The sequence below is a fragment of the Cucurbita pepo genome, chromosome LG03, assembly GCF_002806865.2.
Source record: "Cucurbita pepo subsp. pepo cultivar mu-cu-16 chromosome LG03, ASM280686v2, whole genome shotgun sequence".
NCBI lineage: Eukaryota > Viridiplantae > Streptophyta > Magnoliopsida > Cucurbitales > Cucurbitaceae > Cucurbita > Cucurbita pepo.
The window spans coordinates 1,085,336-1,108,119 of record NC_036640.1 but is presented as its reverse complement, the minus strand read 5'-3'; the positions used below and the strand labels follow the sequence as shown (position 1 = coordinate 1,108,119).

General features: G+C 36.9%; 6 protein-coding genes across 8 annotated transcripts; 3 read left to right on the top strand and 3 right to left on the bottom strand.

The window, feature by feature from the left end:
* Nucleotides 1-1,358: 1,358 nt before the first annotated feature.
* LOC111790908 (golgin subfamily A member 6-like protein 22) lies at nucleotides 1,359-2,537 on the top strand. The gene is made up of 2 exons (XM_023672033.1): nucleotides 1,359-2,129; nucleotides 2,211-2,537. Exons 1-2 carry the CDS (start codon nucleotides 1,458-1,460, stop codon nucleotides 2,484-2,486), a joined length of 948 nt encoding a protein of 315 aa, XP_023527801.1. The 5' UTR covers nucleotides 1,359-1,457; the 3' UTR covers nucleotides 2,487-2,537.
* A 558-nt stretch (nucleotides 2,538-3,095) lies between these two features.
* Nucleotides 3,096-7,676, bottom strand: LOC111790907 (polyadenylate-binding protein 7-like). Its single transcript, XM_023672032.1, is given in 13 exon segments — nucleotides 3,096-3,421; nucleotides 3,423-3,577; nucleotides 3,770-3,973; nucleotides 4,249-4,404; nucleotides 4,611-4,900; nucleotides 5,231-5,420; nucleotides 5,504-5,610; nucleotides 5,711-5,970; nucleotides 6,116-6,309; nucleotides 6,432-6,550; nucleotides 7,129-7,353; nucleotides 7,445-7,503; nucleotides 7,596-7,676. Coding segments are annotated over 13 exon segments (2,052 nt in total). The 5' UTR covers nucleotides 7,622-7,676; the 3' UTR covers nucleotides 3,096-3,354.
* Nucleotides 7,677-8,044: 368 nt separating this feature from the next.
* Nucleotides 8,045-12,453, bottom strand: LOC111790905 (aspartic proteinase-like protein 2). 3 transcript variants are annotated; one of them, XM_023672029.1, is made up of 10 exons: nucleotides 12,069-12,451; nucleotides 11,461-11,590; nucleotides 11,117-11,367; nucleotides 10,198-10,425; nucleotides 9,519-9,681; nucleotides 9,344-9,417; nucleotides 9,153-9,249; nucleotides 9,010-9,073; nucleotides 8,551-8,622; nucleotides 8,045-8,469 (listed from the first exon to the last, which is right to left on the bottom strand). In XM_023672029.1, the coding sequence occupies exons 1-10, from the start codon at nucleotides 12,296-12,298 to the stop codon at nucleotides 8,294-8,296; spliced, it is 1,485 nt and encodes a 494-aa protein (XP_023527797.1). In that variant the 5' UTR covers nucleotides 12,299-12,451; the 3' UTR covers nucleotides 8,045-8,293. The 3 variants fall into 3 exon arrangements, with proteins under 3 accessions (XP_023527797.1, XP_023527799.1, XP_023527798.1); XM_023672031.1 differs by having other exon boundaries at nucleotides 11,461-11,917; nucleotides 12,069-12,160; XM_023672030.1 differs by lacking the exons at nucleotides 8,045-8,469; nucleotides 8,551-8,622 and adding an exon at nucleotides 8,781-8,894 and having other exon boundaries at nucleotides 12,069-12,453.
* Nucleotides 12,454-13,411: 958 nt separating this feature from the next.
* Nucleotides 13,412-16,544, top strand: LOC111790904 (DEAD-box ATP-dependent RNA helicase 38). The gene is made up of 8 exons (XM_023672028.1): nucleotides 13,412-13,676; nucleotides 14,141-14,434; nucleotides 14,556-14,783; nucleotides 14,995-15,060; nucleotides 15,181-15,582; nucleotides 15,682-15,826; nucleotides 16,021-16,106; nucleotides 16,213-16,544. Exons 1-8 carry the CDS (start codon nucleotides 13,437-13,439, stop codon nucleotides 16,267-16,269), a joined length of 1,518 nt encoding a protein of 505 aa, XP_023527796.1. The 5' UTR covers nucleotides 13,412-13,436; the 3' UTR covers nucleotides 16,270-16,544.
* A 552-nt stretch (nucleotides 16,545-17,096) lies between these two features.
* Nucleotides 17,097-17,970, top strand: LOC111791287. Its single transcript, XM_023672567.1, has 2 exons — nucleotides 17,097-17,441; nucleotides 17,532-17,970. The coding sequence occupies exons 1-2, from the start codon at nucleotides 17,132-17,134 to the stop codon at nucleotides 17,879-17,881; spliced, it is 660 nt and encodes a 219-aa protein (XP_023528335.1). The 5' UTR covers nucleotides 17,097-17,131; the 3' UTR covers nucleotides 17,882-17,970.
* Nucleotides 17,971-18,391: 421 nt separating this feature from the next.
* Nucleotides 18,392-22,303, bottom strand: LOC111791805 (vacuolar protein-sorting-associated protein 37 homolog 1-like). The gene is made up of 7 exons (XM_023673288.1): nucleotides 22,024-22,303; nucleotides 20,692-20,901; nucleotides 20,111-20,198; nucleotides 19,345-19,384; nucleotides 19,198-19,244; nucleotides 19,005-19,125; nucleotides 18,392-18,932 (listed from the first exon to the last, which is right to left on the bottom strand). The coding sequence occupies exons 1-7, from the start codon at nucleotides 22,035-22,037 to the stop codon at nucleotides 18,778-18,780; spliced, it is 675 nt and encodes a 224-aa protein (XP_023529056.1). The 5' UTR covers nucleotides 22,038-22,303; the 3' UTR covers nucleotides 18,392-18,777.
* Between the last annotated feature and the right edge of the window lie 481 nt (nucleotides 22,304-22,784).

Below are 22,784 nucleotides of genomic sequence, written 5' to 3'. Positions count from 1 at the left end.
GAGTGAAAAGCATTATATATATATATATATATAATTTTGATTAAATAAATAGGAATATATAATGTCTAGAATGACATGCTTTAATATTTAAAATAATGAAGGATCAGTTCAAATTGGTAACGATTACCGACATTTTAAAGTTTTGAGTTCTTAGAAATGTAACAATTTGGTTGTTGCAAGAGATAGTGTTACAATCCACGATACGTGAGGAAGTTATTAAAAACGTTCACTAGTTTAAGTGAAGGAGAATGTCACAACTTACTCTCGTCTTGGTCTGGCTGCAACTTTACGTGCAAACAAGCAAAGGTGGTAACATAAAAGTGACGCCCAACCGATCACATGAAAGTCGAGACAAGATAAGTATTATGATGCAAGTAAGGAGGATGAAAGGCAAAAGATAGATAAGATTGTTAGAGACAGGTTCAAAGAAGAGTTGGAACCTCGGGCTTTGAAAGTCATGGTTTGTAGCTCTAAAGTTAAGCCGGTATAAAATATAAATGCTTGTCAAATTTGTTGTCAATTGAACATTCGATAGACGCTCCACGAAGCCATATGACCGCTCAGAAAAATCGTGAGATCTCACATCGGTTAGAGAAAAGAAACGAAATATTTTTTATAAGAGTGGAAACTGACAACGACATGTAACGATCCAAGCGAATAATATCTTTTTATGGTGAGTTTGGATTGTTACAGATGGTATCAAATACTGACACTTAGCGGTGTGCTAGCAAGGACGTTGACCCCTAAGAGGATGGATCGTGAGATCCTACGTCAGTTGGAAAAAGAAACAAACCATTCCTTATAAAGGAGAGCTAAACCCTCTCCATAGTAGACATGTTTTAAAATTGTAAGACTGACGACTATATGTAACGAGCTAAAACATACAATATCTGCTAGCGGTAAATTTCAACCGTTACAAATGATATCTTAGCCTGACATTTAACTGTATGCTAGTGAGGACGCTAGTCCCCAAGGAGATGGATTATGAGATCCCATGTCGGTTGGAGAGGAGAGCGGAACATTTTAAGGATGTGGAAACTTTCTCCTAGTAGACGTGTTTTAAAATCGTGAGGCTACACCGATACGTAGTTAAAGTACACAATAATTCCTCAATACATAAGTGGCTATGCCAAAGTTAATATTAGAAGAATAGAATGACAGGAAGCATGTTCATCCATAGACACCAAAGTTGATTCAGCTCAAAGAATTCCCCAGTCCTTAAAAGATAGTTTGAAAGCCAAGGAATCGTTGAAAAAGCAAAGGACAATCCGGTTTAACAGATTGGTAACGAATCTTTTACACCATTTTCATAACAAAACTTCACAATTCTCCCAATTCTTCATTCATTTTCGTACCAAAAATCCGGTGGGGACGAGGTGCGGGCGCTCGAATCGCTCTGATCCACGTCGGCCAAAAAAGGAAGGACTTTTACTTTTACGTAGGAAGAAGATTATCAGATGGCAAATACATGTTCAAAAACTGGTAAGTTGGGGGCAGTGGTATTAAAAATTGGCATTCCTCTAGCTTGTTCTGCCGCAGGTGGCATATGCGCCATAATGATGGAAAAACTCATGGAAAATAGGCACTTTAGCAGCCATAATTGTTCTTCATTTTCAATTCCTTTAGAGGATGAGGAAATTTCAGAAACAGAGGAACAAAAAGCCAATGTTGAGAAGAAGGTAATTCAAAGCTTAAAAGACAGAGTTGAAGAGCTTGAAAAAAAAGAAGTGGAAATAGAGAAGCAGTTCATTAGGTACCAAAATTTAAAAGAAAGGGAAGCTTTGCTGGTGGAGATGAAGAACACCTTGGTTATGGATATGGGTCATATCAGTTTCTTGGAAAGGGAGGTTTTGTGGATGGAAGAAGAAAGCAAGAGGTTTGAGGGTTTGGTGTCAGAATATTTGGGAGTTGCAGAGCAGGTGGAAGGGCAAAGAACAGAGAACAGGTTGCTTGTGAGAGAAGTAAAGAAGATTAAGAAGAGATTGAAGGAACAATCGAAGATGATAAGAGAGAAGAATTTGGAGATTGAAGATTGTAAAACGAAACTTGAAATGGAAACGAAGAGAAGGATGTTAGAGAAGGTGGGGAATGAAGTAAGAGAGTTGAATAGGCAAATGGCTGAATTAAAGGTTTCATTCTTCTTCTTTTCTGAACTCAATTTTGCTTTTATCTCATAACAAATTGAGGATTTCAGGTTTGTTGTGTTGCAGATCAAAGAAGAAAAGGCAGTGACAAGTGAGAATTTGGAGAAGCTTTCAAATGAAGTGAATCAGTTGAAAGATGCAATTGAGATGTTAAGAAAGCAAGAACAACAGGAGCAAGAACAGGAGCAAGAACAGCAAGAACAGGAGCAAGAACAGCAAGGGCAGAAAGAAAATCCAGATCACAAAGCTCTGGATCGAAAGGAATCGTCGTCTGATAAAACTAACTCCACAAGGACAAAGCTTCTTCATAGAATAATCTGTATTGGGGGAAATACTTTATAATATTCTCCAAATCCATTTTATGTCGAGGAGGGTTGGTAGTAAGGAATACATCTTCATTGGTACGAGATCTTTTGGGAAGCCATGAGAGCTTATGCTCAAAATGAACAATATCATACATTGTGAAAAGTCGTGATTCCTAACAAATTACTTATAAAATTATGACACTTAATATTTTAATTTAATAGTGTAAGGTTTGTATTTATACAGTAGATTTGTGAATTAAAAATAAAAAATAAAAAATTGTAAACCAAATACATTTGTAATTTTAAAATTTTAAAGAAACAAATATCAAATAGACACAAATTAAATTCACGATATCAAAGCACAAATAAAAATTTGTGCTTTTTAAAACTAAAAAAAAATTGAAATTATGTGTTAAAAGATTTATAAAAGAAAAATGTGGGGTTTTTTTTTTTTTTTTTTTTTTTTTTCTTGATGATAAGAGAAATTTGTAATTTTGAAAACGTCTTTCAACAAAACATTTCTACACAAAAATCAACCAAACCCAGTCAAAACTAGCCCATTTCAGATAATATAAATAAATAAATAAATAAATAACCATTAAATAACAGAAACATAGGCTTGAAAATTAGAAAAACACGATTCAACAAATCTAATTTCGAAACAAGCATCCATTCTGATCCTGGCAAAAGAAAAGGGTACTACTAATGGACTACTAAATGTTAGTAGTTTTCTAAACAAGGGAAGATTAAAATGTTCCTCAAAATAAAATGGCAAAAAAACTACTACGAAATCTGTAAACAACTCTCTTCCATTCCAGCAGTCAATCGGCCACCAGCCAGCCGATGATCGGTATCAAAAATTCAAAAAAATTATTCTCCGGTAAAGAATTCACTGAGAAAGTGAATTAAAGTTGGAGCAGTTTTGGTTCCCTTTTAGCTGCGCTGACTGCAAGCTCAGCCGGTATGGAAATCGGAGTCTTGGTTGGACAGCTTACTCTTTGAGATCTTAAGCACCTGCACTGCTTCTTCAACCTTGGCAACTAGAGATTCAGGTGACTCTAACAGAAGCAGTAATTCCGAGTTGTCCATCTCCAGAAGCATCCCAGTAATCTTCGCAGCAAGCTCCGGCTGCAAGTGTCATTAGTTTAGAATGTGTCTTTAATCATTCAAAATCTATTTAATGTTCGGTGGCCTACAATCAAAATTGATTTGAAAGGATCGAAAACATATTTCGGAGTGATTTTGAACATGAATAAAATGATTTAGTCATTTCAAGATCACTCCTAGACATGCTATTAAGTATCGTGGTCGATCAGTTACCTTGCATTTTTGGACAAGGGGGTAGAGGTGCTCCCCAAGGATCTGTTTTTGTTGGTCTGGGGGAGAGGAAGAAAGGATGCTGCTCAGTATTTGGGATCCCTGAGAGACATCTCCAGCAGAATTAAAAGCGGCAGCTGAGACTCCAGAAGTTTTGTTTCTTTCACATGGGCGAGCATTTGGGACATACTTAACCTGTCCGGTCCACTACAGCAGAAGCCTCAGAAAACAATATTTTACGGTAGAACACACCATATGATAACTACATTTTTGGATGGTCTATGACTGACTCCAACTTTTTCCAAATTAGTGCTCAAGTCCAAAACACCTCCAATTACATTACGTTGGACAAGAAAATTGAAAATCTATTCCACAGAAACCATTCATAGAAAGTCTATTCCACTCCGAATTCAGATGAATGGAACAAGCAAGAGGCAAGAGAAAGTAAGTGAATAATTTGTAGAAAGACTAGAATAGCTTACCTGCTGATTGCCGGATGATTTATCAGTAACTCCTGGTTGATGGGCATCTTGTGAATTGTGCATATAATAGACAGATTGGACACCATTTTGATGAGAAAGCATTGGTCCATTTATTTTGCCTCTGTTTTGCCTGGGTTGCCTCGAAGCATTCGGAATCTGTGGAATAAAAGTTAAGATGCTAAGAAAGATTGCTTTCACAAGTTAACAAAGTTTTAACTCTTAATAATAATTCCCCTTTTTCTGAAAAGAAAAAAAAATGCAGAAATAATACATTATAATTATTTTATAAGATCACATATTATACAAAAACTGCTGGGCTGCAGAAGACATCCAGGTTTAATCCAAGAAAAGTTGCAACTTACAATAGGTACAGGTGTAGGTTGAAAAGCAGGTCTTGCAGGAGATGTGAAGGCATTAGCTCTCCACGCAGGGTTCATTCCTAAAGGCTGAAACGTCAAACCTGAACGAGATGGAACTTGTGGAACAACACATGGTGCTGGGTAATAATAAGGTGTGCATCCACCCTGAAAAATTGTTGACTGTCCTAGCATCGCTGCCATCCGTTGTGCAAACTGATTCCTCAGTTGCATTTGTCTATCCACTTTTCTTTGTGCTATAGCCAAATAGAGTGGCTTCCCGTGAAACATATATCCTATTGAGTATACGTTATCCAGTGTCCAAAGAAAGGTAATTAGTAGAGACTTGACCAATAGAACTTAAGAAATGATAGCTTTACTCAAGAACAAGAAAAGGATGCCAATTCCAAAGAAAGGCAATCCAGTGTTTTTGCAATCCAATAATTCACAACTGAACATTCTTTCTTAAACTCTACTTAACTCAACCCAATTTTCAGTTTCAGTAGGGAGGAATGAAAACTTCCTTCAAAACTTCAAACAAATCAGAAACAGCACATCAAAGCACCCGTGAAACAATTTAAGATAATTTATGTATTGATAGTTCAATGCGCTCATGTAATAATTACCTTGCAAACTGTTCACGGCTCTTTTAGCTTCGTCAGGATTGGAGAAGCAGACAAATCCAAACCCTTTGTTTATTCCCTTGTCATCTCGCATAAGTTTTGATGAAGTGATGGTGCCACACGGACTGAAAAGCTCTCTTAGTTCTTCATCAGTAACACCATCGTCAATGTTCTTCACATACACATTTGAGCCCTACATAATAGTTGATATTGTTTATTGGGAGAAAGAGACTATAATTATACCAACAATTAAAAAGGACGAGTTTTGAATGGTACCTTATATTTTAAGACCTGCTCTTTACATTTCTCTTCGTAACGTCGACGTAATACTTCCTCACGCTCTGTCTTCTTCTGTGCCCGTGCAATGTAGATACGCTTAGAACCTGGTAAAGAAAGAACATAGTGAGATCAAAAAAACACATCAAATTGAGTTAACATCAAAAAATCTAGTTAAAGACAAAGGGGACAAAGATGCATCTGTACCCAGTTGCGATCCATTAAGTGCTTCTAATGCCCGTTTCGCATCATCAGGGTTCACAAAGTTTATAAAGCCAAAACCTCTTGACATTCCATTCTCATCCCTTGAAATAATCATGCTGGAAATCTTTCCGAACTCAGAAAACTTTTCCTGCAAATGCTCTTCCCCGATCTCTGAGTCAAGATTTTTCACATACAAATTGGTGTATTTAACATCAGGATTGGCCAAGACTCGTTCACTCTTCCAGATAAACTTTCCGACATATCTGTAACACATGTATGGTGAGTGAAAATTAATTATACATACAAATAATAAGCATTGCACAGTTACTTCAAATTATGAACGCTCATGTATATTTCATCACATCAGGCGATCATTGCATGGCTGATGATAAGAAGTGCTGTATTTACATCTGCTTATCCCCAATGGTAAAACCATTCAGTGACTCTATGGCAGCTTTTGCGGACTCCTCAGACTCAAATTGAACAAAGCCGTATCCTTTGCTCTTCCCATCATCGGATGTGACTACTTTGCTGGACAGAACATTTCCAAATTTCTTAAATAGCTCTTGAAGTCCTAAACCATTGATTGAATCGCTCAAGTTCTGCAATGGTTAGTCAAGTTAACCAGAAAAAGAACAAAAGACCATATTAAAATGTAAGTTTCATGAATAACCCGATATTGATTCTATAAGCCAATTATTCTCTCTGTAAAAACAGCATAAACCTTAACAAACACGTTTCCAATTCCACTTTTTCTTGCACCAGGATCGCGGCGTGACCACATGACTCGAATCGCTCTTCCATTGAGCATTCTGTGATTCATTGCCTCTATCGCGTTGGTAGCTGTTTTAAATTATATAGACATAATAAGGCAGTCACAAAATCATAAGCTCCAATGTATGTTTAGCTTCAAATATTATGCAAGAACCAATCATAGAAAGCAGCATTTCCAAATAAGCAACAAATGGTGGATAAAGCATCCTGAAATGACCAAATCTATTCAAGAAACAGAAAAGAAATTTGGTGTAAGCAGATAAATAAATAAAGGAGAAAAAAACAGAAGCCTTAACCGACTGCTAATCAACCTATTGAATTAAATAATTGCAATTCAATCAACTTCTTTATTATTTATGAAATCTCAAGATCAAGAATATAACAGTGATAAGCAAACATTTTTTCTGCCATAAATTAAATGACAAAAAGAAAGTTCATCGGAATCTCAAAGAATCCAAAGACTCGAATATAATGTTCTATATCGATCGTCATTTGATTTCTCAACGCAAGAAAGAAAAAGGAAAGCAAAAATCCAACGCAAGAACGATACAAACGCCTTTAATCGCCCGATTGAAAAAGAACAAAAACAAAATCAAAGCACACACAAGAATGAGACGAGAAATTATGACAGAATAAAAAATGAATACCGTCTTGCGGAGACATGAAATTGACGTAGCCATAAGAGAGAGAGCGTCCAGTGGCGGAATCTCTACAGATACGAACAGAGGCGAGGCTCTTGAATCCAGAGAAAGCATCAAAGAGCTGACCATCAGTGACATCAGGATGAAGGTCGCCAACATAGAGCGAAGCCGGAGAGGCATGAACCGCCGTCTGAGGAACCGCCGCCATTACAAAAGGGAAATCGCGAACTCCTGGAACAGGTAGAGATTCAAACCACAAAAACAAACCATCATCATCAAATCATAAAAAAAATAATAACAGAAAAACCACAACAACCCAAACCTGAAGTCTGGTAATCACTTCCTTCTTTGGAATAATGCCGATGACGGTTACAGGAATCTCTGGTTAACAATGGAATAAATGCAGAGAGTGAAAGAGAACAAAAAAGGATTGAAATGTCGTTTTTATAGAACGGGTTTAGAGAGAAGAGTACGATTTTAGAGAGTGAGGATTCTGCATGGATCCACAGCTTCAGCAGTTATAGCTGCAACCTCCTTTAGAGAACGCTTCAAACCCAATTATTTATTTATTTATTTATTTATTATTTTTTAGCTGTCATGTGGTTGAAGAATCCCCGTTCCAAAAGGCTACAAAGTCAAAGATAAAACTGAATTAATTAATTATTATTATTTTAATAATTAATGAGTGAATTCTTTTTACCCTTCCCTCGTTTACGGGGGAAATTAAGCAAATTTTGTTATTTGTATTTAATTTAATTTAATTTAATTTAATTTTTTTAAATTGAAGAACCTTTTTTAACGCTTTTTTTTTTCTGGACTAAGGTTAAAGGTTTTAATATTTTCAAATTTTAATTATAAATTTTTTAAAAGAAATTATAAATTTATTAAACTCAAATCTATAATTTTCTATTAAATAGAAAAGTAAATTTAATCGATCCATAATTTTATTAGCACATAATTTACAATTACTGGCATTTCTCAAAATATGGGCCCGATTACAGGCCCAAATTAAGAAGTGGGCCAGAATATTCATCTTTTTGGGTCCATCGCATCTCCAATGGTCTAAAAGTAATAGCACTACACAGCCACCGCCAATCATAGGCATCATACTGGACTGGAGGGGGCAAACAATTGGTGTAAAGAATGGGGATTTTAAGGGAGAACTACAGATTTAACGTCGAAGAAGCTGGAAATGGATGAACAAACTGAGACTCACTAACACTGCTAATGCTTCCATAGTTGATGATTGGAGGAGTTTATCTCGGGTCGAACCGCTCACGCTCAACTGTCCTGCATTCACGAACCTGTTCTTCTCAGATGTGACTGATACGTTTACCGCTTGGGAACCTGGAAATGACTGATACGTTTAAAGTTGTTCCATGGGATTGTACAGATTTGTACACACTGCCTTGTATGTTCTCAACTTACAATCATAATTTGCCCACCCAATTCGCTGGCGAGCCAAGTCATATACAAATATCTTGTCTTTCATAACTATATCTGCAAAGACGAAGACATGAAAAATGAGGTTTAAGGATAAAGTGTTAGGAATCACAACCCTCCACAATGGTATGATATTGTCCACTTTGAGTATAAGCTCTCATGGTTTTGCTTTTGGTTTTCTCAGGAGGTCTCGTACCAATGGAGATGTATTCCTTACTTATAAACCCATGATTAGACTCCCTCCCAACAATCCTCAACATAAAGTCCACGTGCACATTGATCCGTGGAGTCGTGTGATACAGTGTGGTAATGTAATGAACTGTTGAATCCTATATATGATAGCAGGTGCAAATTGATTTTTACAAAAAGAAGTTGGAGCGTTTCATTACCAAGATTTTGGGAGATATTCACATTCAAAAAGAAGGTCCAAGTTCAGGGACTAACCTCCTAAAATCGTTACTCCTTCCTGAACTTTCTGAAAACCAATACACCATAATGCAGCACCATCCTGCAAGGAAAGAACAATATCGAATATTCCTACATGGTTGGTATACATGGAAAGAAAGAATGAATCTAAAACAACTTACATAAAAGCCAAGATGCATAAGATATTGTTCAGGTTTTAACACCATAGATGCACTGCCCGCGAAGTTTAAGCTAACCAGAGGAAATATCTCGCCTACACTGGACATAGAAGAGAATTTTGCCCCATTCAGTTATTGGGTAAGTTGAAGATCAAACTGCACCCCTTTTTAAAGAGTTGAAAGTAGAGACAGACCTGGTGGATACTAGATAACACTGGTTGCCCTTTGAAATAGTAGGAGTCACAGATTGGGAAACAGCAGCAGTTATCTAAACATGTCAAAAGAAAAACACATATTGAGTAGGCCCTTATCATTTCAAAAGTTCCATTTGACCTTTAACCTTTAAAATGGTATAAAAAACATACTTACAGCGTTGACAAACGGAGTATAAGCTTCTTCAACAAGGTAAGCCAATGTTGTCCCAGAGTCTACAATAGTTCCTCGATTGTTTGATGTTGCAAACACAGATGGATCAATTGGCAGTGTCTGACCATTGACAGCAATGCTTTGCAGGTATAAGTTATAGTGAGGCCTGATGATATTTCAAAATAGAGTTAAACTTTCAACAGAAGTAGTACATTTGTCTATTAACAGAAGCGCACAAATGTGAAATAAAAACCTGAAAACAGGTGAACCACGCAGTTGGGTGCCAACACAAATTCATTACTTGGAAAAAAAAAAAAAAAAAGTCATAGAAACTGATAAAATGTTTAAATTTTCTTCTCCCTAGATTCAAAGCTAGGGAATGAGCTCTCAATTATGCAAGAAAGAGATTGGAAGAGAGCTTCCAAAACAAAATAACTATTAAAGAACAATCATTTGTGAGAAAGGAAATTCTATCTATTAGTAGCTTACGCATTCCAAAAGGTTTGCAGCAATGAAATACGTAAGAAGCACATTCAAACTGGCAGTTGTTTTGGCTTAAATAAATTAATTCCATAAATAGAAATTAGTTGCAACTTTTTTACTTCTGAGATACCAAAAACTTTCTGAATATAATTTGAATGAGCCACTAAAATTGACAGATTATTCTCTAATATGGACGTACTGAGAGGGCACGAGTGGGCTATACACAATGCCTGGCTCCAAAACCTCACCAAGAACCAATATACCGCCACCATTTCCTTCTCCTTTTAAACAATGGGAAAATACTTTAGGGGTTACCCCTCGAGCTGACAACTGTGATATGACAGACAAATCCCCGGGGCCAAATCCAAAAATGCCATCAATTGCATGGTCTGATTTAGTCAAGTCTCCTGACTGATAGGTGCTACAACTGCATTCATAGATTCATAAGATGCTTTCAGCATTTCCAGAAAAATGTAAGAGTAGAATGCATATTTGTTGAATTGAGCGAGGAGGAAATATATTTAGACCATAACAGAGGACATATTGTATTTGGTATCAAAACATAAGTGTGGTATGATGAGACAAACATTAACCTTATATTCTTATTGATGTGCATACACTTGGAAAACAACCGTCAAAGTTGTTTGAAAGTGTAACCGCCCAAGCCCAAGCCCACTGCTAGCAAATATTGTCTTTTTTGGGTCTTCCCTTCCAAGCTTCCCCTCAAAGTTTTTAAAATACGTCTGCTGGAGAGAGGTCTCCACACCCTTACAAAGAATGCTTTGTTCCCCTCTCCAGCCGAGGTGGGATCTCACAATCCACCCTCCTTGAGGGTCCAGCGTCCTCGCTGGCGATCAGTGTCTGGCTCTTATACCATTTGTAATAGCTCAAGCCCACCGCTAGCAAATATTGTCCTCTTTGAGCTTTCACTTTCGGGCTTCCCCTCAAGGTTTTTAAAACGCGTCTACTAGGGATGAGAGGTTTCCACATCTTTTCAAGGAATGGTTTGTTCCCCTCCAACCGAAATCTTCTATATGGTAAAATAGTTATTTCATCCGCATAGAGTCCAATTGAATTACATATGTTAGGAAATTCAAAAAGTAATTAACCCAACTCACCCAAAAACAACAGTAGCTGAAGAGTTAACAATCATAGAAGGTCCCATAACCATGTCGAAGTACATGGACTCAGATACATAATAACCTGATGTTCCACTTCCATCACCATACTGAAAGGTGTAACTGCATGGTTTACTCTGAGATAGACACTGTGTTCCAGTTGTTTGGAATGCAGACTTGCATATTGGGTCAGAACAGGAGATGAGTGAAGAACTTGATGAGATGGAAGCATCAAAGAAATTTAGTTGAATCTGCACAGGGTAAACTAAAATAAGGACTCTAGCGTGGAGGCCATAGGGCAATTTGACACTAGCAAGAGAGGAGGTGAAAAGAAAGACCCTTACTCCAAGTCCACTTGATGTGGGGCATCCATTGCAGGAATTGCAGTTCACCCACAAAATATCACTTCCAGTGTCGATCTGCACCGTAAATTCCCTTGGGGGAGTGCCCAATTTGACTTTCGTAAAGTAAAGCCTGAGCATGCCATTAACAACGAATAACAAGTTTACTCCACAACAAAGTTCAGAGAGTTAGTCCAATCAAATCAAAACAGAAAGTAGCATCCACAAGAAATATTTAAATAAAGAAGAACAAGAAAAACCCAAGAAAGAATTGAAGTAGCATTTATTATTACTTCCCTATTAGAACAACAAAAGAAAATGAAAATGGGAATATAAAGCATTTTTCCAGTTTTAAGTCAGTATATATCAATTCGATCATCCTTCTTCGCCTTCTCTGGTCTGTTTCCACACCTCTCTATCTCTCTATCTCTCTCTCGGCACCTGAACGCCCTACCAGCCGCTAAACAGAGTATCACGTGGACGAAAATATCACGAAACACAGAATCGATTATAATCCAAGAAAATCATAAGAGTCCTACAGTAGATAATTTAAGAACACATCCAACAACTAAAAATAACAAAATAATTTACAGATGAAGAGCAAACAATACCCGATGAGCAATGGATCGGAAGAACCTTCGACTGAGAAGTCGACGACACCTTGCAACATTCTGGCATGCCTTAGTCGGTCCCGAGCTCTAAGGGTTTCGAGTTGGACAGGGCGAGAAGAAGGGAAGGCCCTCTGCAGAGAGAGAAGTGGGACGGGGAAGCCGCAGTAAACCACCGCTGCCGGCAGAACAACGGCAGCTAAGGCCAAGATCAAGGAAGAGAAAGCCCGCATTTCGGTGAAATTTTGAAGGTTTTGAGTTGTGAAATGGGAAGATTTATGAGCAAAGTTGGGTTTATGGGATTGTTCCTGCACATTGCAGTGAAATAGAAAGAGAGATGAAGAACAGTAAGCAAGAAAATATTTTATTTTGGATTAACTAATAATAATAAATTCGGTTTATAAAGCTCAAGCTTAATCCCGCCATGGATCTGCTCCAGCATATACAGGCCAAAGGCAATCGTACGTGGGTGTGAAAAGTCGAAAATAGCCCTCTTATCCATTTACGCTTTAAATCTCGTTTTGGCTGTTTGTTGTTCATTTTTTAACTTTCAAACGGTCAAATTTGTATTTTCCCCCCAAAAAAAGAAAAGTTGTCAAATTTGGCCCAAACTTTTATAATATTTCTATCTTTGTCCATGAACATAAATTATTAAAATATCAATGTTGGCCCTTTTAACTTTTAAATTAAATATATTTTTTATTTTTGCAATTTTTCAATATGCGTAAATTATTAATACTAATATTACTTCTTGATTTGTTTCCTTTCTTTTTATATTTGTTAGGTACAAAATGAGTCAAATAAGAAAGATTTTATTTATTTTTTTCACCTATTTAAACACATACCTTCCATAAAATAATAATAATAATAATAAATCATCCCTCTCTAAATATTATAAATAAATAAATATTTATTTTAACCTTTTTAAATATTTATTTTAATGTCACACCTTTACGTTTATTTTATTTTTGTCGGTAAACTTTTAAATATCTATTAAATTTATATATATATTACATTTCGTTTGTTTTTTAAAATAATTTTAAAAAATTACGTGAAAATGAGTGTTTATAAACTTAATTTTACTTTATAATGAAAAAATAAAAAGAAACAAAAATAGTTTATAAATTAAGCTTTGTTTTTGTTCGTTAAAAAATAGAAAACAAGAGAATTAAAAAAAAAACAAAAAAACAAAAAAGAAAGGAAAATGTTAACGAATGGGTTTTAATTTAGTTAGTAATTAATGGGCTGGGCTTCAAAATGTTGGGCCGGATCCGACAGCTATGGACCGACTTTACTTCGAGAGATGCACTATTTAAACGCAGCTAGCGGAACACGTAAGCAATTATTTTTCTGTTTCAGCGCGAATCACCAATGGCAGATCCCGCGGCTCCAGACTCTACCACCAGCAACGCCTCTACCGCCGCCGCCGCCGTTACCGCCACTACCCCACCCGTAGTTACACCAGTTCCCAAACGTGCTTGGGGCGATGAAGAAGACGATGATGTAGGCGATGCTGGAGATTCATCCTCTGCGCCTTCCGAGTACATGGAATCTCTTAAAATCCAAGACGAAAAAACTCTTGAAGAACCCGAAGACTCTAACATCACAGCGGTAAGTCTCTCTCTCTCTCTCTCTCTCTCTATCTATCTATCGAGTGCGCGCGCAAGTATAGGTTGAAATAGCTTATTGGAATTGGCATAGAAAAGCGATACAGATGAATTTGATGTGGAATATTCTTGTCCGATTTTAGATGACGAAGCATTTAGGGTTTAAGCGAGGATTAAAGAGCTTTATGTTATGGCTGTAAGATTTGGTTCTTCGTGCATCGAAGTGACATAATTGAAATTCCCGATCTACATAAATAAGAACGGGCTGTATACAACAGTCCGGGATTTGATTCTTCGTGCATCAGATTAACATGTTTGAATTTCCCGATCTACGTAAATAAGAACTCTTTCGAGATAGTTGACGATCAGTGAAGTTGTTTTGAAGCTTTAGTTCGTGTGCTTAGACATCGGAGCAATGCGAACTTCATTGTTATGCTATTCGGTTAATTCTTTTTTCATTCGGTGTAGGTGACAACTGGTGATACTCCATATTCATCAGCCAGTACTTTTGAGGATCTGAATCTATCTCCAGAGATTTTGAAGGGGTTGTATGTTGAGATGAAATTCCAAAAGCCAAGTAAAATTCAAGCTATAAGTCTACCTATGATCTTGACTCCTCCGTACAAAGATTTAATAGCTCAAGCACACAATGGTTCTGGAAAAACTACTTGTTTTGTGCTTGGGATGTTGAGTCGCGTTGATGTGAACTTGAAGGCTCCTCAGGCATTTTGCATATGTCCTACAAGGGAGTTAGCCATGCAGGCATAAGTTCCCCCTTTCTTTAACTGAATGTCTTTGGCACTTATTTATGCTAGATCTTGATTCTTTTATATTAATATTAATATTAATATTAATATTAATGTTAATATTACTATTATTGCAGAATATTGAAGTTCTTAAGAAAATGGGAAAATACACTGGGATAACTTCAGAGTGTGCAGTTCCTGCCGACAGTGCTAACTATGTACCTATGTCAAAGCGACCACCAATAACTGCACAAGTTGTGATTGGAACTCCTGGCACAATAAAGAAATGGATGTCATCGAGGAAGCTGGGCGTAAGTTGCGTGAAGATTCTTGTTTTTGATGAGGCTGATCATATGCTTAGCGAGGTAAGTTATTATCTATAAACTTTATATGCATTTGTGCCCATGGAAGTAGTCTGATCTCTTCTTGATGTGTTATTTAAGAACATTGTTTCTTCATGTATATTTTTGTATCATTAATGATGGTCCATGTAATTTTTGTTTTGAGTAATTGTGAGGATGAGTATTGTAGTTACTTTTTTTTTTTTTTTTTNTTTTTTTTTTTTTTTGGTTACAGGATGGCTTTAGGGATGATTCGTTGAGAATCATGAGGGACATTGAGAAAAGTAGCCCTCATTGCCAGGTTTGTCTATATTATTAAACAACCGTATGCATATGTCATCATTTAATCGTGTGATTATATACTTGTTCATTCAACCATTTAATCTCGGTTGTTTTCTTCTCTAAAAAAAAATTGTCTCAGGTGCTTCTGTTCTCTGCTACATTCGATGAGACTGTTAAAAACTTTGTCTCTAGGGTTGTCAAAGACTACAACCAACTTTTTGTTAAGAAGGAAGAACTATCCTTGGAGGGTGTGAAGCAATACAAGGTGATATGTCCATATGAATTAGCAAAAATTCGGATCATAAAAGATAGAATTTTTGAACTTGGAGAGAAATTGGGTCAGACAATTATATTTGTGCGCACAAGAAACAGTGCAAGCATGTTACATAAGGCACTGGTTGATTATGGTTATGATGTGACTACCATTCAAGGGGCACTGACGACTGAAGATAGAGACAAAATAATAAAAGAGTTTAAGGATGGTTTGACCAAAGTTCTCATTTCGACTGACCTTCTATCTCGAGGGTTTGACCAGCAACAGGTGTGCGGATATCAGTTCCCTATCTTCCCTTTTGTTTTTTTGATGCTATATCCCATACTTGATGCCTTTTCAGACCCCTGATATATCTTCTTTTTCTAGGTCAATCTAGTTATCAATTATGATCTTCCTCTGAAATATGAATCTTCTTCAGAAGCGATGAAATTCAGATCTTCCTCACAATCTGAGCCTAACTATGAGGTGTACCTCCATAGAATTGGTCGGGCAGGTCGTTTTGGGCGCAAGGGTAAGCTTCTGTTTCTATTATGCTTATGTATCTAAGTTTGTAGATCCTTAAGCAACATTTTAGGGGTTAGAATCAATCTCTTAGACTAGCTTCTTAATAAATCTTCTGTAGTATTAATTGTAATGAAGAATCACTTGATATCTTCTTGGTATTTGGTTAACTGAAAACCCATGGCTGTTGTGTGATCGCTGCAGGAGCTGTGTTTAACTTGCTCTGTGGTGATGTGGAGATCATGCGAATGGACAAAATTCAGAACCATTTTAACTCTGAAGTAACAGAGGTAAGATTCCTTCTCTGGGTGATCACATTTGAATTCCACTCAGTTTCCTGATCCAGCCTAGATATTGAGTTTCTATCTCAGCGCCTTTTGAAATTTGAATTTCCAGGTTCGGGACTCTGATGAGGACATTCAAGCAGCCTTGAAAACTGCTGGATTGCTTTGATGTATAGAGGTGAGTTTACTGCCAAACCCGCACCAGAGGCGATAAACATGGAATGATTGGATGCAGAAAAGTAGATCGGAGTGATGCTTCCCCAGTTTTTGTTTTGCTTTAAAGTAAAATACATTTGGTTACGAGGGTATGTAATGTGTTTTGAGTTGTCAATTTCCGGCAATATGGTTAGAATGTTGTATATTGTGAAGTTATGTTATTTACAGATTACTGAAATATCTTGGTTGATGAAACCCATTGAAATTATTTGGCTGGCTTTATTATAAGTAAATGTGTTTTTTATCATAGAATTTGTGAAAGTAATGAATTTGTAGGCGTAATGTTTGTAGGTGTAATACAGTTGTCTTTATTACATTACAGCTTCCTAAAAGAAAGGTTCTTCTACCAATCGAAAGGGTTTTGATATCATGAAAATGTTTGTTTAACCTACCTACAAAGGAAATAATAATAAATGAAGTGTAAGGAAATAATAATAACAAATATAGTAGGCTTGTAGTGTAAGGCAAATATTTAAATATTTGTCGATATTTATCTTATAATAAACGAGGACAAATATTATAGGTAGTATAAGGCAAATATTTAGATATTTAGAGGACAAGTATGGTAGGCATGTAGTATAAGTTTTGTAATAAATATCAAACTTGTAAGTTTATTAAAACAAAAACAAGTATTTTTATGCAAATAATGAAATTAGATTAACATTAAAATTTTAAGTCTAACAAGAATTACATAATAGCAAAATTTATGCTAAAATTTTACGAACACAAAACAAACGAGAAAAAAGTTGAAAATTTTAATTGAAGGAATGTTTGTGATCGTTGACTTACGAGCGGATAATCCAATATATAAACCAATGTTGCTTACCTTGACGCTCCCATGGTGGAACGCACGTCGGCAAGTAGTGCCTCTCCACCTCCTTCTTCCTTCGCTATATGAACCTCCGCAACCCTCACCCACCCACACACACACTGGCTTTTACAGACACCACAACTTCAAGATGGGACCTCTATTGCGGCTCACAATGGCGGCTTCTGTTCTAATCGGCTGCATCAACATTGTAGCAGCGACGAACGAATACGACATCATTCATATCGGCGGAAAAGTTCTCTGCCAGGACTGCACCCAGGGGTGGAACGAGTGGATCAATGGCAAACCGCTCAAAGGTAATACAGAATTATTAGGGAACAAATTCCACCTTTAAAATTGCAATCGCTTTCTCCGATTATGTTAATCTTCGACGATCTGGATTGCAGATTGTAAGGTATCTGTAACGTGTTTGGACGAGAGAAGCAGAGTGATACACTATACGAGTGATCTAACGGACGAATTAGGGCAATTTGATATCAAAATGGAAAAGGTGATGCACGGCAAGAAATTGAACCCCAAGAAATGCTCGGTTCGGCTCGTTTCGTCTCCGGATCCGTCCTGCAACACCATGACTGATTTTGCCGGCGGCCGCTCTGGCGTTCAACTCCGGGGACCGAGCTTGGTGTATCGCGATTTGGTCAAGTACGTGCTAGGACCATTTTACTTCACTTCGCCTATGTGCGAGGAACCTGATACAGATGGCTCCGATGATAACGGTGGGGGGAGTAATTACTGAAACTCCTCCTTTTTTTTCTGCATTCCAAGTTCCTGTTACTGATCTTGTGAATCCATGAAATTTATAGTATTTTTATCACCATCCTTTTACTTTTTCTGTAATCTCGTAAAATTTCTAAAACCCTAAACCCTAAACGAAAGTCAAAATGAAGAACTAAACAATCCTACGTACAAGAAATAGATTCTTAAAAAAACAAAAGAGCATTATAAAATTTTGAGAAGAAGTCCATGAAGGAAAAACACAATATCTAGTAAATTATATTAGACTTTCAGATATCGGACGGTGTGCCAACGAGAATGCTAGCCCTCAAACGGGATGGATTGTGAGGTCTTACATCAGTCGAAGGAGAAACGAAACATTCCTTAGGGTGTAGACAATATCTACGAGCGATGGGCTTAAGCCGTTAAAAAAGATAAAAGCTTAATATGCAAGGTATTGCTAAAAAGTTAGATTAAAATGTATGAAATGAACATGTCAAGACATCATTTGATAAAGTCAAATAGTATCACATTGCATAACTATGTATGTATGTATATATTTTAGAAAAGGTTAAATTACAAGTCCAAACTCCAATAAATCTACTTATGATGAAGTGTTAATTACATAAAAAGTAGAGAAAAATGATAAGGGGGCCTGGGTAGAAAAATGATGCCAAACAAAACAGCACAGATATCATCTTTACAACCATTCATCAAAGTGAAAAAGAATCAACTTATTATCATCACTAAAACGAACCCACACAAACTGGTAGAAAACACATCTGGGATGGATGATTCAAATGATTTCAACCTCCACCCTGAAACAGAACAGCTTGTAGCAGTAGCAGTAAGGCAGTCAATTTTGTCGGTTAAGAATATACCTCACTGCCACTGTGATCAGTATTGTGCTGTTTAGTTTCAGGTGGTTCTGGCAGCAAGTTGAATGAGAGCTCGCCGGTGGTAATTCATACGCAGCTTCTTGTATTTATGAGTAAATGAACTCAAATCTATCTCTCTCTCAAGGAGCTGCATGTGCACCTTCTCCGACTCCTCTTCTGTCTCTTTCATTCTCTCTGCAAACAAAACGTTTCAATAATCTGAGCCAATTTGCGACCAAAAATCCGAAAACGACTATCACGATATACCTTGAAGCCTTTTGAGAAGTGAAGCAGGAGAACAGAGCTTCATAATGTCCTCTTTCTTTCGGTCAAGCTCGTTTAGCTTCTCCTCGGCCGCTGCCAGTTCCGTTGTCCGAATAATTCTGCACTGTGAGAGAATAAACAAAAGGGAGGTAGCATAAAGGGCAAGAGAATTCACCATTTTCTGATAAACCCATACCTGGTTTCTGAGTTCCATGATGCATGGTTCCTTTTCCAAGTTCTCACCTTTTCAAGTTAATATCATGATTAACATTTGTCCCGTAAAGATGTGCTTAGAATAAAAGGCAAGCATAAAAGTCACTAAAAAAAAAGCTATGTTACTTACTAGCAAGCTGAAGAGTTTCCTTGCGCAGCTCATCTTTTAGCTGGTGACAATTATGAAAAAAATGAAAAAGAGAAGGAACCAATCAGGAACAGTTTACATAAGAGAGACATAATAGGGACCAACTATAGAAACCACACGATAAACATAAGAAATCGTGAAGCGAACAGTTCCTCGGTAACACAAGTCAGTTACGCTAAATTCAGTTGTATCTCATTCACATAGTTATCAAAAGGTTTAGTGATGGAAGTGCACGAGGAGGCATTGAAACTCACCACCTCCCGAACTTCATCACACGACCTCTCCACCTCTATAAAATCATATGTTCCTCTCAATCCTATGATGCTATTCTTGAGATATTGCCAGCTCCCACCTTTAATTCAAAATAATCTAAGTCGGGAAAGATATAATACAGGAAAGAAAATCCTGCAAATCTTAATATCGATTAAGAACGGATTGTTTCTTTGATTAAGAAATGAACTACTCATTGAAATAATGAAAATAGAGAGGATGAATACCCTATGCTTACAAGCAGTATACTAGGAAAGATCAAGAAAACACTCAGCAATTTGCTAGTATGGAATCAGAAATAGAAAGGCTGCATGAATAGTTAAATAAACAATCTGCTCGACATACTTGAGAACCATCAGGTGAACATATTAGTTCTCTTCTATCAAAAACAACCCAATTAAACTTCAACTTATATTTCTTACATTTCAGCTTCACAATTGAGTAAGTTTAAGAACTAAGGGAAGAAAATGTAGCTTACATTGTTCTGAGTTTTGATCTGGTCAAGTGAAAGGAGGAACTGATTATATGCATCCTTGTCTGACAAAAGCTTTCGCAACTCATCAACACTGACCAAATTTAAAAGGGGAGAAAAAAGAGAGGGATCAATATCCTGAAACGACGAAATAAAGAACATTGAAATCTGGTTCGAATCATAACAAGCATTTGAAATCAGAAGCAAAATTAATTAAATAAAAAAAAAAATTGTACAACAGTACCTATAAACATGCAAACATCATATATTAACTTACAAGAATGATCACTTAAAGAACGTCCTTGACGAGAAACACACACATGTAGCTTTATTTCACTAATGAAGTTCAAATCTTATTAAAACACACACACACAAAAGATGAGTGGGTTTTCCACTCCTCAAAAGCATTAAAATTTTTGGCACTAACATTGACTGAAAAGGACTACATAGGTACAAAGAGCCAAAAAAAGGAAACTCGAACTGCACAAAAATAATCCAAAAACCATAAACTTCTGAATATGAATGAGAATCAAAGAAAGTAGTGGGCACAAGCATAATTTTTTGTATTCATGGACCTTGAGCTTTACCTTTTGTCCTTCAAAGCAGAAATAATGCCGGCAGCTTCAGCAGGGGAAACGTGTGATGGAGACTGTGGCCTACCAGAAAGCCTTTGTGGACTGGAATGATTGGAGGAGGTGCTACCTGGGGTTGCAGGGCGAGAGGAGCTAACAGAGGGTGGATACCATGACTGTGTGGTAACATCTTGTGGAGGACGCACCTGTTCCTCTTGAGATCCCCTGAAAGTAGATACAAAAACACTCGAATGGGTCAATGACTTCGCAAATCATACCCAGAAAAACATCGGTTTAAATGGAATCAGATCAAATCACGATTCAGTGAAAAATGTTGCAAAAAAGGCATTTCCTTTTTAACTGAACTATGAGGAAGTACAGTGCTCGGTAATAAAAAAAGTGTTGCCAAATTCAGATGAAGGAATGCTAATCCTTTTCCAATTGTTGATTTCTGCAACCAACATGAAAGAGCATACACTCTTTCGAAAGTTGTATGTGGTTGCTTTATTCGAGTACAAACTTTCCAAATGTTGCTTCAGAAACATAACAGGGGCAACGACACGCTTCCAAATGATTAGGAGAGGAGTCCCACATCGACTAATTAAGGGGATGATCATGGGTTTATAAGTAAGGAATACATCTCCATTGGTAAGAGACCTTTTTGGGGAAACAAAAAACAAAGCCACGAGAGCTTATGCTCAAAGTGGACAATATCATATCATTGTGAAGATCCGTGATTCATAACACTCACTCACTCTTTTGCTTGCATTAGTCCATCACTTCTCACCTAAGGTACACTGCGAAGAAGGTCTTTAAAAATAAAATGGTAGGGACCCAATAAATTGGATTTGCCAAGTACCAACACAGCATGGGGGAAATGCGTGGGACTCAAAATGCTTGAATGCGGTCCGACCAAGCTCTACGCAGAGTAAACATGTCCCTAAGGATCCTCAAACGAGACCAACTTACATTCTCGGCGATATCAAACACTCAAACGTTTTCCTTTGTCGTGCAACAAGAAAATTTGAAAAAATTGAGCATAAAAGCCAGATGTCGTGCACGTCAAGCAGATTCTTGAACAAAGGAAGTTCAAACAGCAGGTAGCGATACAGATATAAACAATTAAACCTCTTAATTCACAGCCACAAAATCGAAAACCAATCATGAACCAAGTCGGTCTAAAATCAATTCGTAACGAAGTTGAGAAGGCAGCTTAATCAAGAAAATGATGCACAGACTGGCCGGAACCCCCAAAAATCGAACAATCAGAGTTGAAACCGACTAAACAAGAGAAGCCCAATCCAAATACATGAAATTAAACACGAAAAATAGTAAAAAAAAACATACCAAAACTTGAACATAGGTCGGAGGATAATGATCCAGAGAACAAATGATATGAAGAAAAACAAAACCCTAGGATGAAGAATCCTCCGACCGGAGAGCAAGGATCCGGCGGACAATTAGACCTCGAATCCTTCTCTATGCGCGTAATCGCTTTCTTGGACCGGAATCAAATCCCAAATTTTTAACCGATGGAGTTCGATGATTACTCCGACTACTAATATCGGTGCCGTCGATTTCTCAATCGTTCTACGAAGTTATTAACTCGTTGCTTTTCATTAAAATGGCGCGTAGAGTAAATTTCGTGGAATTTAATGTGTAGTTTTGTTTGTTTTAAGTAACTTTAAGGTTAATTTATACATAAAAACACCCTCATTTATAATAATAATAAATAAATAAATAAGTATTCTTATTATTTAAAATGTAAATATTAGCTTTTTATCTCTTTTTCAAAATTGTATAAATTTATTAAAATATTTAACAAAAATGATTGAAATTGGAATCCGAACACCGACTCTACCACAATTGTAGGTCCCACTTCTCATTCAAATATTATATTTTAAAAGAATTTCACTATTTAAAATATTTATGATGTATAAAAACTAATATTTTACCTACAAAATAGGAGTTTTATTATATAATTATTGCGCGGCGGCGCTTGCCTTCTCCCCTTTCCCTTCATCCTCCGGCGGGACATGCCGCCGCCGTAATGCTACCATCGCCACCGCCCAGGACGAACCAGAAGAGGCGGTGTTTAGAGTTGAGAA

Excerpts from the sequence above, each read along its gene's own strand:
- LOC111790904 (XM_023672028.1), top strand. The coding sequence starts at position 13,437 with ATGGCAGATCCCGCGGCTCCAGACTCTACCACCAGCAACGCCTCTACC. Across the intron at positions 14,784-14,994 it reads CTGATCATATGCTTAGCGAG|GATGGCTTTAGGGATGATTC; the intron begins GTAAGTTATTAT and ends TTTTGGTTACAG. Across the intron at positions 16,107-16,212 it reads TTAACTCTGAAGTAACAGAG|GTTCGGGACTCTGATGAGGA; the intron begins GTAAGATTCCTT and ends TTGAATTTCCAG.
- LOC111791287 (XM_023672567.1), top strand. The coding sequence starts at position 17,132 with ATGTTGCTTACCTTGACGCTCCCATGGTGGAACGCACGTCGGCAAGTA. Across the intron at positions 17,442-17,531 it reads CAATGGCAAACCGCTCAAAG|ATTGTAAGGTATCTGTAACG; the intron begins GTAATACAGAAT and ends TCTGGATTGCAG.
- LOC111790905 (XM_023672029.1), bottom strand. The coding sequence starts at position 12,298 with ATGCGGGCTTTCTCTTCCTTGATCTTGGCCTTAGCTGCCGTTGTTCTG. Across the intron at positions 9,074-9,152 it reads TTATGCATCTTGGCTTTTAT|GATGGTGCTGCATTATGGTG; the intron begins GTAAGTTGTTTT and ends CTTTCCTTGCAG. Across the intron at positions 8,470-8,550 it reads TGGGTGGGCAAATTATGATT|GTTCCCAAGCGGTAAACGTA; the intron begins GTAAGTTGAGAA and ends AGTCATTTCCAG.
- LOC111790908 (XM_023672033.1), top strand. The coding sequence starts at position 1,458 with ATGGCAAATACATGTTCAAAAACTGGTAAGTTGGGGGCAGTGGTATTA. Across the intron at positions 2,130-2,210 it reads GGCAAATGGCTGAATTAAAG|ATCAAAGAAGAAAAGGCAGT; the intron begins GTTTCATTCTTC and ends GTTGTGTTGCAG.
- LOC111791805 (XM_023673288.1), bottom strand. Across the intron at positions 20,199-20,691 it reads TCTGCTTTGAAGGACAAAAG|TGTTGATGAGTTGCGAAAGC; the intron begins GTAAAGCTCAAG and ends AAATTTGGTCAG. Across the intron at positions 18,933-19,004 it reads ACTTCTCAAAAGGCTTCAAG|AGAGAATGAAAGAGACAGAA; the intron begins GTATATCGTGAT and ends TTTTGTTTGCAG.